Source organism: Haliaeetus leucocephalus, unplaced genomic scaffold (genome assembly GCF_000737465.1).
Source record: "Haliaeetus leucocephalus isolate CR32 unplaced genomic scaffold, Haliaeetus_leucocephalus-4.0 Scaffold517, whole genome shotgun sequence".
Taxonomy (NCBI): domain Eukaryota; kingdom Metazoa; phylum Chordata; class Aves; order Accipitriformes; family Accipitridae; genus Haliaeetus; species Haliaeetus leucocephalus.
In genome coordinates this window covers 3,282,872-3,298,002 of record NW_010972953.1, presented here as the reverse complement: position 1 = coordinate 3,298,002, position 15,131 = coordinate 3,282,872, and the positions used below count along the sequence as shown (strand labels likewise).

At 43.5% G+C, this 15,131-nt stretch overlaps 1 protein-coding gene across 3 annotated transcripts; it reads left to right on the top strand.

Annotated features, from left to right (window-relative positions):
- Window positions 1–14,347, top strand: PABPC4 (poly(A) binding protein, cytoplasmic 4 (inducible form)). 3 transcript variants are annotated; one of them, XM_010576062.1, is made up of 15 exons: window positions 1–706; window positions 6,762–6,955; window positions 7,271–7,386; window positions 7,863–8,002; window positions 8,249–8,343; window positions 8,957–9,094; window positions 9,694–9,789; window positions 10,299–10,571; window positions 10,840–10,927; window positions 11,101–11,220; window positions 11,790–11,917; window positions 12,566–12,659; window positions 12,779–12,909; window positions 12,998–13,097; window positions 14,008–14,347. In XM_010576062.1, the coding sequence occupies exons 1-14, from the start codon at window positions 514–516 to the stop codon at window positions 13,082–13,084; spliced, it is 1,893 nt and encodes a 630-aa protein (XP_010574364.1). In that variant the 5' UTR covers window positions 1–513; the 3' UTR covers window positions 13,085–13,097; window positions 14,008–14,347. The 3 variants fall into 3 exon arrangements, with proteins under 3 accessions (XP_010574364.1, XP_010574366.1, XP_010574365.1); XM_010576063.1 differs by lacking the exon at window positions 1–706 and adding an exon at window positions 6,157–6,219; XM_010576064.1 differs by lacking the exon at window positions 6,762–6,955 and having other exon boundaries at window positions 586–706.
- The last annotated feature ends 784 nt before the right edge of the window (window positions 14,348–15,131 follow it).

The following is a 15,131-nucleotide window of genomic DNA, read 5'->3' as shown; positions in this document are numbered from 1 at the left end:
GTTCGTATAAGTGTATACTACAGAGAGGATTATTTTTCCTAATTTTTTTTTTTTTTACCTCAGAAAATCAAACGGCCTCCGCTCTGGAGAATTGGGGCTAAATTAGACTCTTAAAGCAAAATAAGGGACGTGGTTGTAGGGAGAGCGATTTGGGTTTTGCCCCAACGCTGACGGGAGAAACGCTCAGGAGCCAGCGTATGAATTTTGGCTTCAGATCCGAGCCCCGCTCTCCTGGAGGCTTAACTTTGTTTTTTTCTGATTTCCAGGCCTCTCCTCCCCCCTCAGCTGCTCTCTGTCCCGGGGCCTGGCGTGGCGGAGCAGCCGTCCCCGGTCACGGGCCTCCTGCCAGCCCCCCTCTCTCCCAAGCTGTTTCTGCAGGCCCCTGCTTAGTGAGGTTTTTAAATAAGATTTTGAGTTTCCCCCCGGTTTAAATATTTACGTAAAGCTTGACTTAAAGAAACCCCAAGAATAAAACCCTCTTAGTTCTCGGTGGGAGCGCGTGCTGGGTGGAAGATGAACACGGCTGCCAGCAGTTACCCGATGGCATCGCTGTACGTGGGTGACCTGCACCCCGATGTCACCGAGGCCATGCTCTACGAGAAGTTCAGCCCTGCTGGGCCTGTTCTCTCCATTCGAGTCTGCAGGGATATGATCACCCGTCGGTCCCTCGGGTATGCCTATGTCAACTTCCAGCAGCCAGCAGATGGTAAGTGACATATACAACCACATCTATGGCTTTTTTTCTTCACTTTTATTCACTTTTTTTCCCCACTAATCCACACTGCTGTTGGTGTGTATTGCCATGTGGCTGTCCACCAAATTGTTACAGTTGCAGGGTAAGTAATCACTTGCTAGTGACTGAAGCTGGAGTATTTTTTACTGCTTAGTGGCTACAAAATACTCTGCAAATGCACATCGTGGTAACATCTCTGATAGAGAGACCTCTTTCTCTCTTACTAATATTAAACTTTGGAGACTTGGGTTTGTTCCTTGCATTAAGAGAGTAATCTCCACTGTGTTCCCCGTGGTTCTCGTGTAGGTTTGGGCTATTTGTGTGGGTCTTTGTGCAGTCAGTGCTGGCAGAAAAAGTTGGGAGTAGTCAGCCCAGGTCGAATGTTCAGCTTGGCTGAGCCTCTAGCAGCCCACCCCCTCCAATTTCATATTTGGGAGATCTGGTGGACTGCAGGTTGCTGTGTTTGTGCAAGCAACTGAATGGGTTTTCCAGTCTGGGAAGTGGTATTCTTGCATTAATGGGAAAGAAGATGTGTTGCTCAATGCACGAGAAACCAGGTTGTCTCACATGCAGAAGCCACATTGATTTGCTCTTGTCAGACTTTTTTTTCATACTTTGATTTAGTTCCTGCTCAAGTAGGTATTCCGGAGCTGAAGCAGCAGTAGCATGTGAAAGATGGGACAGAGGAGGTCATTTTGGAACATGTCTTTTCTGGAAGAAAAATGGGTCAGTGTATTCTGCCCTAGTTTTCAGAGCCTTTGCTTGACTGGTGCAAGTTTATTGCTCTGTGCTGGGATTTAGCAGTATCTGTATGCGATAGAGACATCCAAATGATAGATGAGAGCAAACTTTTCCGGTGAATTCAGAATCAATTCACAACAGCACAGACTTCAGCAGCAAGTAAACTTTGCTTTAGTCTGTAGTAGGTTATTCTGCTTTACATTTTTACAGACAGCAGAGCGCGGTCTGTTTGCTGCACAGGGTAATATATTGACTTTGGATCAAAGTATTTGTTATGTAGAAAACAAACGTTACTACAAAATTGTATTCCTGCAAGCTAGCAGAGCTTCTGGGATTGAGCTCTTGGCTGGAATGTTTGGATTTTACGTAGTCTCTTGTGACTATGTGCCGTCCTAGCTTCCATTCTCTCCCAGGTCAGAGTACCTTCTGCTCGTCCATTCCTTGGGATGTGGACTGATCTGATTGAGCACTTCTGATCCTTTCTCTTGCCAGGCTGATAAAAAGCTGGCTTGCACCCCAGTACATAATTTCTCGTTCTTGGAACTCTCAGAAATGCTTTTTATGCAGGCTAAGCAATGTATTTTTTTTAAATTTCTCAGTGAGAAGGGAAGAGCCTGAGAGCCTGTGTATGTGGTCCTCTCCTGATGACCCTGTCTGTGCTTGACTCCCTCTTATAAAACCACCTTGGTATGTTCATGTGCTGTACAAGCAAGTGTACAGTCACCTAGGCTTACCTGCCTTTGTCTAGGCTGTGATCTCATTTTGCAGGATAAGAGAAATAAAAACAAGCAGCAGAAATAAAACCAAGAAGGAACTCAGAGCTCAGATTAGATAAATGTTGGGGAGGTGGGGTGCAAAAGACTAGAGATAAAGTTCTCTTAAAGTAGAGAAGACCTGTATAAGAAGTGTAGTTATGATGTTAAAAGGGAAGAGTGGCTAGTCACATGTGCTTGCTTTAGCAGAAAAGTTCTGCTCCTTAGACAGATACGAAGGCTGGTGGCCTTCCAATATATTTCAAGGTAATCTTTTATGGTGATAAATAGGCAGGAATTTAGAGGGAGGTTGCATCATTCTGGGCTTCTGGTGAGGCAGCAGACATTTTAGGAAGTCCCGGTACTTCAAGTGACACTTTGACAAAGTAAGTGGTGTCTTGTTACTGGTAGATCTTAGAAGGTCAAGTGATTTAAACCTAATCATTGAGTTAATATTGGGAAGGAGAAATACTCAAATTCCTCCTGCCCTTGTGAAGAGATCTCTTCTGAAATGCTCCTAATTTCTTCTGTCTGGCAAACTGCAGTGTGTGTTACTTTGCATAAGTAAAAACAGCTGCTGTATGAAATGTAATGCAGCAGAACATAAACAGATAAAAGGTGAGCCCATTGGTGGTGTGTTGCAGTCTCTCTGAAACAAAGACCTGAATATGAAGAATATAATTTTTATTGTCAAATGCAGAAGTCGGGATTGTTTTCAAGGTGGCAGTATACAGTACTGCCTGCATGAGGGCTTTCTGAGAGAAGGAGGGATCTGTATTTTCTTCCAGGAATGCATAATCAGAAATGCATTTGGACTTCATTTTACTAAATCTGTGAAAAGATGGAGGGTGTTCTGTAGCACTGTAGGAATCTGTTTTGATTTATGGGTGATAGTAGATGCTACAAAATACCACTTAATCAGGAAGCTTTGTACTCTGAAAACTTTTAGGGAGGTTCTTGTGGACATGTTGGTATGCTTGAAGTGGTAGCAGGTATTAAAGAAGTTGATACATGATAGTTTGCATTTCCCTGGCACCTTTTGTGGAAGGATGAGTGCTTCCTAAATCTGAAGAAAATGTTTTAACTTTTCTGTGTGGTAAGTAGGACTCTGTCCTTATGGCTAGAAAAAGTCCACAGAGCAAGTCAAGTAGCCAGAACTCTTCCCCACTACGTGGGGCCACCAGGCACTCACATGGTCACATCCTGAACATGCTCTGTACTTCCAGAGTTCCTGTGTCCAAATTGATTCAAAGCTTGCATTTTTCTTTACATTTTTATTAGCTAATGGAGTGATGCTTGACCCTGGAAGGGGTTACTTTCTGGATATGCATTGTCTAACTGGTAGTCTGCTGCAGAGGTTATTTTTAGTGGAAATAAGCTCTGCTGTTTTTGATTGCAGTTCTTTGGTGTAGTAACCAGTGAATGCTGAATACCGAATCTGTGATACTGTGATAGGCAGATTAAGGAAACACTTGAAAGTTCTGGCTAGTTCAGGCTCAGCTGTGGTCATTAATATTTATCCCTTTTGACTGTGAAGGGGGGAAAGAAAACAAACTTGTTTCATTTGAAAGAAAAGCTGAATTTCCTTTTGCATGTGTTCCTCATGCAGTTTAATTGTATTCCAGGGTTCATTACACTGATAACAGTCATGATGTGACAACTTGGGTAATGAAGCAGAGAAACTTTAATATGGCTCTAGGGATAAGCTGTTCTGGAAGTACAGAGGGAACAGAACACTTTCCAAGCCAAGAAGGAACCCACAGCTGGATTAGATAAGCGTCGCTGAAGAAAGGTGTAGAAAAGTATAGATAAACTTTTTGTCTCTTCTCTTCCTTAAAGAAGAGAAGACAATGTAAGAGAAGACTTGTGTAACATAAATGCAGGTGTGTAGTTAAAAGGGAAGAGCGGTTACTTACCTATGCTTATTGCCAACAGCATTTTGTTCTAGCTTCAGCAATTAAGGGATTTAAGTCTTTTCTGTATGCGACCTCTCTTTTTTAAAAAAACAAGTGGTTAAATTTGTGCTATGTGCTTTTGTTGTTGGATCTTTTTTGCTTAGTGATGTAAGCGAGAGTCCAGAAGTTTGCAGAGCAGCCATCTTTGCAGAATAAAACTCCTTGTGCAGAGTTTCTCATGGGTGAATCTTGGTGTGTGCATGTGGTTATCTGTCTTTATGCTGCTCAACCACAGCTGCTAATTCCAGCATTGTGTTAGCTCTGCATCAGGGAGCCTGTAGGGGAGATTAATTACTTTGAGGCCTAAGGCAAGCTGCAGGGAGTGTTCATATGCTTTCTCTATCCAGAAGGCTATGGAAGAGGAATGAAAAGGAAGCCTGAAAGAGGTTAAGAGTGTGTATAATGTTATATATGAGTTGCAGTTGAGTCTGCTGGAAGGATGACAGGAACCAGTGGGAGAGAAACAGATACAGGAACTGAAATGGCTGAAGCTTTGTGGCTTAAATAGCAGAAAATGAGAAGGTGTTTGCTCAGATTAAGGAAATGAATCAGATGTGCTTAGGCTGAGTCATTCACATAACTCATGCTGATCCTTTACAAGTTTTCTTAGGTCCTGGTGTAATGTGATTGCGTTTCCACCTGTGGGTATGGCAGACCTTCCTCAAATCAGAGAATCCATCTAGGCCTTTCTTATACCACTGCTCACAAGAAGTGTCTCAGTGAATATCAAGCAGAGTATAAATGGAGTGCAATACTAGCAAGCTATTGAAAGAGCAGTGCAATAGTATCTGCTTAAGAATATGCTTAGGAAGCTTGAAAGAACTGGGAGTAAGTTCATAACTAGTCTATACCTCAGTAGCTGCTGTGGAGTGTTTCGCAGTTCCCTCTGGTTGCATGCCACTGCTTCATCTGGTTGTCACCTTTCAGCAGGAGCCCTGTTTCTGCTGCAAATGGTATATACAACTAGTTTGTGTCCTTGCCAACACATGCTTCTGGAGGACCTTTCCCTGCTATTAATAAACACTGCCAAATTTGACAAGCTGGACCAAGTTGCCTGCTGAAGTGCCTACTAGGAATGGACTGCAGGAAGAACCTCAGTTGCATTGGTTCAGAGTAGCAGCTGAGGAATCATTTTAGCATGGCAGTTAATTGCATTTAACACCTTTGACTAAACAGAGCTAGTAGAGTCCTAGCAAGTATAACTTTCCTCCTCAATTTTTTTTATTTTTTTCCTTTTTGCAAGCGTGACTACTTCAGGAAAGAAGTCCAGCAGAGCTTGTTTCCCAGCTGGGTGTATGTGTGAAGGACTAGGGAAAATAGTGATGGCACCACTTCAATTTAAAAAGCAACACCACCACAAAACATTTCAAAGCACATGAAAAATTCTGAGAAACTTCAAGCAGTAGTTGAAACTGACTTTGGGGGTAGGGAGTGCAGGAGACTTTTGTAGGCAATGTCCCACTGGAGACCCTAGAGATACTTCCGTGAAATGCCAAGTAGTTACTCTGGCTGTGCTAGCAAAGTCACGTGAAAGAAGGTGTTCAAATTGGCATTTTCCTTGAATTTGCTGCTCCTGAAATCTACTCAGCAAGTATCACTGGGTGAAGGTGGCCTGGAAGAACTGAGCCAAACAAATTTGGAAAACTTGGGTTCTGCCCTGTTAATATTCCTTGATTTTAATGCCTGTCTATCCCCTTCTTTCCCTGCTTCATGCTGGGAATTAACATTCTTTTTTTTTTTCTCTGTTCGCTCCATGCTGGGAGTGTTTTCTGGCACAGAAGAGTCCCAAGCATCTCAATTTTATGAACAAGATCCTAATGTGTGTACGTAATGATCCTTTTAATATACCAGTAGGTAGCAGAAATAGAATCATGGAGGGAGGGGTTCAGTGTAGGTTAGAATGACAGTGCTGGGGTTTTAGAGTTTAGATAAACAATTCCCTGTTAATCAGATTGGGTATATGGACTTTTTTCCAGAGTTTTGTCCACTCTTGCTGTCATCTTTAGATTGAGCAACTTGGGAATCATTTTTTGACCATGTAAGTTACAGAGGCTGACTCATGTCTTCTCTCAGCCAGCCATGTGTTTGTGCACTTTTCCCCCTGACCTGATAGGGAGATGATCCTTTTCTCTTAATAGAAATAAGTACAGGCAGATGTGAGCTTCATGAAAAGCAAACAAGCCAAACAGTCGCTTTTGTTACTTCCCTTTTTTTCCCCAGGGTTTCCTGGATTTCCTTTCCTTCTTTGGGTGGAGCGATTTATCTTTATAATAATTAAGAATATAAGTAATAAACTCCAAGAGTTTTGAGATTAATTTTGCTGTGGTGGTTAAAACATCAGTATAATGTAAATTTAAAATAGTCTATTAAACCTATTATATGCCTAAACCTGTCTAGTGACTGTGCTGCAAAGAGGTCCCTTGAAACATTAAGTTAAAAAGTCATTGGAATTGGTTGCCCATGGTATTACCCCAAATGTCTCCATGAGCTGAGTAAAATTCAGAGAAAACGATCACCCACATGATGGAAGCCTTTATTCTTTAACAAACCACAGAAATCTGTTCTTGACTTCTCTTGCAGCTGAGCGTGCTCTAGATACCATGAATTTTGATGTGATCAAAGGAAAACCCATTCGCATCATGTGGTCTCAGAGGGACCCCTCCTTGAGGAAGTCAGGGGTTGGGAATGTCTTCATTAAGAACCTGGACAAATCCATTGATAACAAGGCACTTTATGACACATTCTCAGCGTTTGGGAATATTTTGTCCTGCAAGGTGAGATGTGGTTACTTTGTCCAATTCTGTTATAGCAGCGACATGATCAGACATGTCCAACGTAGGAAGCGAAAGGGCCACCTTTCACCAAGTGAGGAGTGAAGTCTCTAAAAGGCAGAGTTGACCAAAAGGTCAGGGATTGCTGAAGTTACGTCAGATTTGGTCATGAAGTGTGCAAGTCTGAAACACAGATAATGTCTTCCTAGTGTTTACCCTTGGCAGTAGCCTATTTTCTTGTGCTGGCCTTGTGTCTGAGCGTGACAGAGGAGAAAACATGTTGAGAGCTGACGTTTTGTTTTCCTTTCCCATATCTAGGTGGTGTGTGATGAGAATGGCTCTAAGGGCTACGCATTTGTGCACTTTGAGACCCAGGATGCTGCAGATAGAGCCATCGAGAAGATGAACGGCATGCTGCTAAACGACCGCAAAGTGTGAGTGTCACAGCCAGAAGCAGCAACGATCGCATGAACCGTGATGCATCTCGGTATTAACAGGGACACACAAGGCACTGGTTCTCCTGGCCCAAGCCTTGGCCTGCTACCTCTCCACTACAGGGCTGGTGAGTGACCCTGCCCAAGCCATGGCCTGCTATCCCTCCATTACAGGGCTGGTGGGTTTCCCTAACCAAGCCTTGATTTGCTACCTCTTTGCTAGTGGGCTGGGGTGGGTTTCTGTGGCCAATACTCTCTCCACTGCAGAGCTGGGTGGGCATCTTTGGCCGACCATAGGACAGGTGATTTTTCTGGTTGGTCTGTGGCCTGTTTGTCCTTCTGTTCTGCTGTCACCCTTTCTTGTCCCCATTCCCAGCTTCTACTACACACTCATTTTTTGCCTTGCTGCAAGTCACACATTGTTTTTCCACTCTTGAAAACGAGCTGCTCATGGGGATTTTCCTTCTTTCTTACAGATTTGTTGGGAGATTCAAGTCTCGTAAAGAGCGGGAGGCTGAGTTGGGAGCCAAGGCAAAGGAATTTACCAATGTTTATATTAAAAACTTTGGGGATGACATGGATGATGAAAGACTAAAGGAGCTCTTCAGCAAATATGGTAAATACAGAAACACTTGTAATGAGGCTGTGAATTTCATGGCCCGTGGTAGTTTAACAGTTTCTGGGTCACTTTGAGGCTGAGGAATACAAAGAGTTGAGGTGTGGGTAGTAGTTGTGCCAAATGTTGGACAGGAGGCAGAGGCTGACCAGCAGGTGAGAGAGAGAGGGCTGGGGCTATTATATGGAGCTTAATAGTCTTGAAATAGTTTTATGATATTTTACTAACCCTGTGCTTTGGTAACAGGTAAAACTCTGAGTGTTAAAGTGATGACAGACCCCACTGGAAAATCCAAAGGCTTTGGCTTTGTAAGCTTTGAAAAGCATGAAGATGCTAACAAGGTATGACCAGTTTTTATGCTGCTTAGCTATCTTCAGAGAAGAAAAACTTACTTGGTTTATCATAGGAGCCTGTTACTAAAATGAGAGAAAATTCTGCCTCAGGCATAACCTTTTCTAGATGTGTGAACGTGGAAACCTTTTGCACCTCACTAGCTTGACGTTCAAGGGTAACTTGGCATTTCTCCAAATTACTAGATCCACAGAGAATGCAGTCGTATAATCAAGAACGTCAATTGCTGAAGAAATACTACAATGCAGGGCTTAAGGAGGAGGAAGGTATCTAGAGTGAGAACATTGCTTAGAAATGGTCTTCTCTAAGTAGTATGCTACTTAAAATTTGGCCTTGATTGCAAGAAGGGGTGGGGATAAATTCACAAGTTGCTGTTTGTCCAGCACTTACAGTGGTGGTGTCAGCATGGTCTCTCCCGATAACTTCAGTTTGTCTTTAGTTAGCCATTGTTATACGGAAGTGGCGCAAAGGTAATGCGGCAACCTTGGTTTATTGGCTAACAGGCAGGGATACAATGTGAGCTTTGAACAGTCCTGTTCTTAATAGGATCAGGTGCTGTCTCATTTCAGCAGTTGACAGTTTCCTCTTGAACCCTCTGTCCAGGCAGTAGAAGAAATGAATGGAAAGGATATCAATGGGAAAATGGTATTTGTAGGCCGAGCACAGAAGAAGGTCGAGCGCCAGGCAGAGCTGAAACGGAAGTTTGAACAGCTAAAACAGGAGAGACTCAGCCGGTACCAGGTGAATAGTCTATTCCTTTAATGAATTTAAGCACCATTTTCAGCCGATTGGCAGACTTGAAAGGAGTTGACAAAGTAATCTGTCATTGTCCGATAAGATATCCTTGGAGTTAAAATGTAAAGGTGACTCCTTGGTATTTGGGGGCAAAGGGGGCATCAGGGCACATAGTCTTGGCAATGAAATGTTTAGGAGGACATAAGAAAACAGTCATGTAGTCTCCTTTATTTTCGGATGGGGATACCTAGAAGGATGGTAAGAGACAGCATAACCCTATACTGTTGTCTCTCTAATTTATGGCAAAACTGGGTCATGTCAGATGACATCTGAATCTTTCCCACTCCTCGCAATATAGTGCTGACTGGAGATGTGCGATGCCACAGGAAAGCAGAGGAAATCCAGACAAGCTCCCTTTCACCACAGTGGGACTTGTCTCTATGCCTTTGCAACATTTATCGCCTTCAGCTTTGGGTGGTATGAAAGGAACATTATGCTAAATTAAGAGTTTTCAGGCACGTTACAGCTCTGGCAGATGGATGCTAACAGTCGAGGTGCTCAAGATTTTCTTTGTTATGAATGTCTTATTGTTCTCTCTCTTCTAGGGTGTTAACCTATACATTAAAAACCTAGATGACACTATAGATGATGAAAAACTGAGGAAGGAGTTTTCACCTTTTGGGTCAATAACGAGTGCCAAGGTATTGTGGGGTTTGGGAGTATTTGGATTTTAAAGCCTGAAGAAGGAACTGTTATCAACATGGGATTGAAGAGCAGTTCTTAGATCCCTGGTCATTATGGTCCTGAGAACATCTGGACTAGTAAATACACAGATTTCTTTGGGTCTCTGTGGGATTTTACTGAAAACTTACTTGTTTCATTCCCTCATGAAAAGAGGGAGGCAGGAAGTGGCAAACATGCTTGTTTGAGGTGACTGCCAATAAGCGTGAAATGACATTTCCCTATGTGTGTTTAGAGGCTGCACCAAATCTTTCCCATTCCTTACTGTGCAGTGTGGGCCTGGGGACACATGGTGCTTACAGAAAAGCAGAGTAAATCCAGACAGGTGACTTCTCATTCACCGAGTACCTGTCTCTACACCTCTGCAACAGTTATTTCCTACCTGCCTGAAATCTGAGATTGAAAAAATACGGATTCTTAGGCTAAGTTCTTTTACTCGTACTCCACTAGCAATTGATCTTTACTGCAGGTGATGCTGGAAGATGGACGGAGCAAAGGGTTTGGCTTTGTCTGCTTTTCCTCTCCAGAGGAAGCTACGAAAGCTGTGACAGAGATGAATGGGCGAATTGTGGGCTCAAAGCCATTGTATGTTGCACTTGCACAAAGGAAAGAGGAGCGAAAGGCCCATCTGACTAATCAGTATATGCAGCGCATTGCTGGGATGAGAGCCTTGCCTGCCAACACAATCATTAATCAGTTCCAGCCTGCTGCTGGGGGATATTTCATGCCTGCTGTGCCCCAGGTGAGCTGAGCTGGTGTTGTTTTTTTAACCTGTCTTGGAGCTTTGATGGCTCAGCTGTAGTAATCTCTTTGAGCCTTTCTTATGCCTATAAGCAAATAACTCCTAATGAGGGGTGCAGTCAGTGGAGTTAATTCTGTGACTTCCCGGCTGCCTGTTCTCTTAATGCGAATTGAGTGTTGAGTCCTGGCAACAACTGCCAAAACATATTGTAAACAATGTTTGTTACTCACTTAGATGTTGCCTCTGAGCTTGTCTGATCTTTCTGCAGGCTCAGAGCAGACCCACTTACTATGCACCCAATCAGATGACGCAGATGAGGCCCAACCCACGCTGGCAGCAAGGGGGAAGACCTCAAGGTGGGCATGTTAGAGACAACATTTTGCTTGTATGACCCTTTTGGCTTTACTTTCCAACAAGAACAATGCATGCTTTCCTTTCCATGCACAACCCCAACCTGCTTCCTGTAGCTGACTGTCCTGACTTGCCAGTCGGTTCTGTTTTGAGGATTTCCCCTCATTTCTTCCATTAGGCTTCCAGGGAATGCCAAATGCCATGCGCCAGTCTGGACCACGGCCAGCACTGCGCCATCTGGCCCCTGCCGGCAATGCTCCGGCCTCTCGTGGCCTCCCTGCCGCTGCCCAGCGAGTTGGTAAGGTGTCTGCCTCCCAGGCTCTTCCCCTTGTCTGTGAGGGAGGAGGATGCTATTGAGACTTGACTTCTTACTTCCAAAGATGGTTGTCAGATACGGATAACCAAAGGCCACCTGGAGCAAGGGGCAGAGACAGCACCTGAATCTTTCCTATTCCTTGCTGTGCAGTGCGGGTCTGGGGACAGTTGGTGCTACAGCACAGCAGTGGAAATCCAGATGGGTTTCCACTGGTTTGGAACTCATCTCTACACCTCTGCAACATCTACCACTCAAAAAAAAAAAATAAAAAGGCTGTGTAGGTTATGGATATTGTTCTCAGAGTAGAGCATCCAAATTCATTTTATTCCAGTGAATAGTTAGAAAATACCTTGAATGCAAGATGTGGAATCCGTGGTTTAGTTTTAGGGAGAATAGCCCCTTCCTGAAGTAGCCAGTTGCATTTTGGAGACCAGTTTCTAGAGAAGTATTACTGTGCAGAGTATAGTTTGAATTCAGCTGTTAATATCAGACATCCCAACTTGTTTGCATGTTGCTACAGGTGTTCATAATTCTGTTCTCTTCTTTTGCAGGCGTTGGCACCGCAGCGCAGAATTTAGCTCCTCGTCCGCCTGTAGCTGCCCCTGCTCCCAGAGCGGTTCCTCCTTATAAATATGCCTCAAGTGTCCGCAGCCCACACCCAGCTGTACAGCCTTTGCAGGTAACACAAGGGTCTGGGCTGTGAAGTCCCTGCAGTTACTGCAGTCCAACAGGTTTTACATGCGACTGAAGTGTTTTTACAGAAACTTCAAGCTACTTTTATAACCCAGACAGGCATCATAATTTGGAATTTAAAAACCTGGCAGTTGTACCTTTGCCAGGGGCAACCTGGTTGGTTTATCTGTCTTGTACTTGCAAGCCCTTTTTTACCCAGATTTGCTGTAAGGATCTTTTTCTTGGTTCTTTGCTTGCCTGTTTTGCAACCATTCATTCTCTCACCTCTTTGCCATATCCTTACTAGGGTATCACTGAAAGCACAGTTTGCTTCTCCCACAAACCTCTATGTTGTCAAAAAAGCAGGCATGGATGTTGCTCTTTCTCAATTGCAATATTTGCCTCACAATGTTTGATCCAGTTTTTGTAAGATATTTACAGTGCCCGTGTGTGACATATGGGCTTTTGAATTCAGGACTTGGAAGGAGCATGTTTGTGAACTAAGGGCACCTTATCTGTCCTTTTCTGAAACTTAAGTCTCCTGTAGGACAAAGATTGTGTTTTGGAAGGAGGGAATATCTTATTATTGTCTCTAAATATGAAGCAATCAGCCTAGTATCTATTTCAGAACCCTCATGTCTGCCCTTCTATATAGGCACCTCAGCCTGCAGTACATGTGCAGGGACAAGAACCGCTAACGGCCTCCATGCTGGCTGCTGCCCCTCCCCAGGAGCAGAAACAGATGCTGGGTAAGTGAAATTCCAGTCCTTACAGACTGCATTTTACTTTGGAAATCCCCTCAGGTTTCAAAGATGACTTTTTAATTGAAACTTGGCTGTCTGAACTTTTTCCCCCCCCCGCCCCCCAGGGGAACGTTTGTTTCCTCTGATTCAAGCTATGCACCCCAGCCTTGCAGGGAAGATCACAGGAATGCTGCTAGAGATTGACAACTCAGAGCTGTTGCACATGCTCGAGTCTCCCGAGTCCCTCCGGTCAAAGGTAAACGGGCTTGTTCCTTTAGATGGGGTGGATTGTGGGAGGCTTTGGTCAAGAGAGCAGGTCTCACTAGATAACTTGTCTCCCTGAGGTGGAGGAGGCTGTTGCGGTGTTGCAGGCTCACCAAGCCAAGAAGGAAGCTGCCCAGAAGGTGGGCGTGGTTGCTGCTACCTCTTAAACCAGGAAGACTGGTGAGTGTCTTGGTCCTTAGCTTCAGTTAAAAGCTTCCAGAATCAAGAGTAAATAAAGCATGATTGTTAGTGAATGCAGCCAGCCTGGAGGCCCCTGTAGGTCTGCATGCAGCACTTGTCTGATTTCAGTCTACTCTTTAAAAAAACAAAACAAACAAACAAAGCCCCCTAAGGTAGTTTCTTCCAACGGAATCCTTATTGTAGAAGCTTTACAAATATTCTTCAGAAATCTTACTTTAATTAAGCACCAGAAAGATGGTGCACAAGTTCCTGAAGTGTTCCTAGCAGTTGACATGTCAAGGAAGGAATAATGCATTGAGATGAGTCTTGTGAAACTGCTAATCTGGGAAATAAAATGAGACACACAAGATGCCCTAGTGACTTTGAGGCTAAATAGGCTGTTAACACCCATTCCTTATCCTGACAATCGCCTGCCTACAGTATATATGAAAGTGCTGGTGTCAGGAATGTCATTTCACTGCATGGGTCTCTCCAAGCAAATGCTGCCTCCTGTGTTTTGGAGCTGGCTCTTGTTCAACTTCTGAGTAAGGTTTTTGATTCTTTGAATGTCTCTTGCTTCTGATGATCCACTTTTTCTGTGGGTTGTCTGGAATTGATGTCTTCAGTACTTCTTGTGAAGCTGTTGTGGTCAGATGTCACAACTCAAAATGATGAAGAATGATGAGGGTTCTTAGGTTTTCATCCAGTGGCTCCAGTCGCTGGCTTCTTTGCTAAAGACTTTGAGCTTGCTGTCAGATGATCAGAAATGGGTATTATTCACAACTGCTAACAGCTTCTCTGTACCTTGCAAATTATATTGGAGTCCTTATGGCTTGTAACGCTGGGAAGTTCACCAGCCTGGAGCGAGGTGTGCTGTATGTAACTTGCCTGTCTTCCTCTTTTCCTCTAGGATGCGAAGAAGCCAAATAGCCCCTTCATAGACATCAGCTCGAGATGTTTGAAGATTCTTTACTGTCCTGCAGATCTCAGTGCCATGCATCATATCACATAGTTATATTGCATTTTGTAAATTAATCTTTAAGATCTTATTTAAAAAGCAGACTGAAGCTCTAGATTTCCAAAACCAGAACTGGGCTTGCAAGCTTTTCCTTTGTGGTCAGAGCTCCACTTTGTGTCTTCTAAGGAGGACATTGAGGATTTTAGGTTGAAAGTATTTTGTGGTTTTGGTTTTAACTGAACAATCCAGTTTGGAAAATCTGGAAAGCATTTATCAATAAAGGAATAAACTTTCACTGTGTTTGTCACCTTTTCTCTTTGTTTGATAAGAAAATGTGATATGGCTTAGTAAAATTAAATTGATGGCCAATTGTCATATGATTGATACATTAAAATTGTGATTTAATTGAGTTATTCTGCCTGTTAATTTTGGACAACCACTGTTTTGAAGCAGCTATGTTAAAATTACGCCACAGGCTGATTATGTTGGGTTTGGTTAGTGTCTGAATGGGTGATGACTGTAAGTGGTGATGTGGGTTTGGGAGGTATTTTTCAAGTGAAGTGTGGGAAGGGGTTTGGCTCCCTGTTCATCGTCTGCTGGAGAGGAGAAGCTTTGCTGTTCCTTGTGTGTATTTCTATGTTTTCCTTCATGGTTGTGTTGCTATTTTATACTCTAAAGGGGGCTGCATTTTGACAGTGGGGTTGAATGCTTTGTAAACTATTTTGGGGGCTAAAAAGTGCAGTAATTCTGAAAGACTACAGGTAGCTAACACACCTTGTTTACCCTGAGTAAGGTTTTTGATTCTTAGAATGTTTCTTGCTTCTGATGGTCCACTTTTTCTGTGGGTTGTCTGGAATTGATGTCTTCAGTACTTATGAAGCTGTTGTGGTCAGATGTCACAACTCAAAATGATGAAGAATGATGAGGGTTCTTAGGTTTTCATCCAGTGGCTCCAGTCGCTGGCTGCTTTGCTGAAGAATTTGAGCTTGCTGTCAGATGATCAGAAATGGGTATTATTCACAAGTGTTAGCAGTTGTGAACAGGGGAACAGGCCTGCTCCATAGCAGAACTGAGGC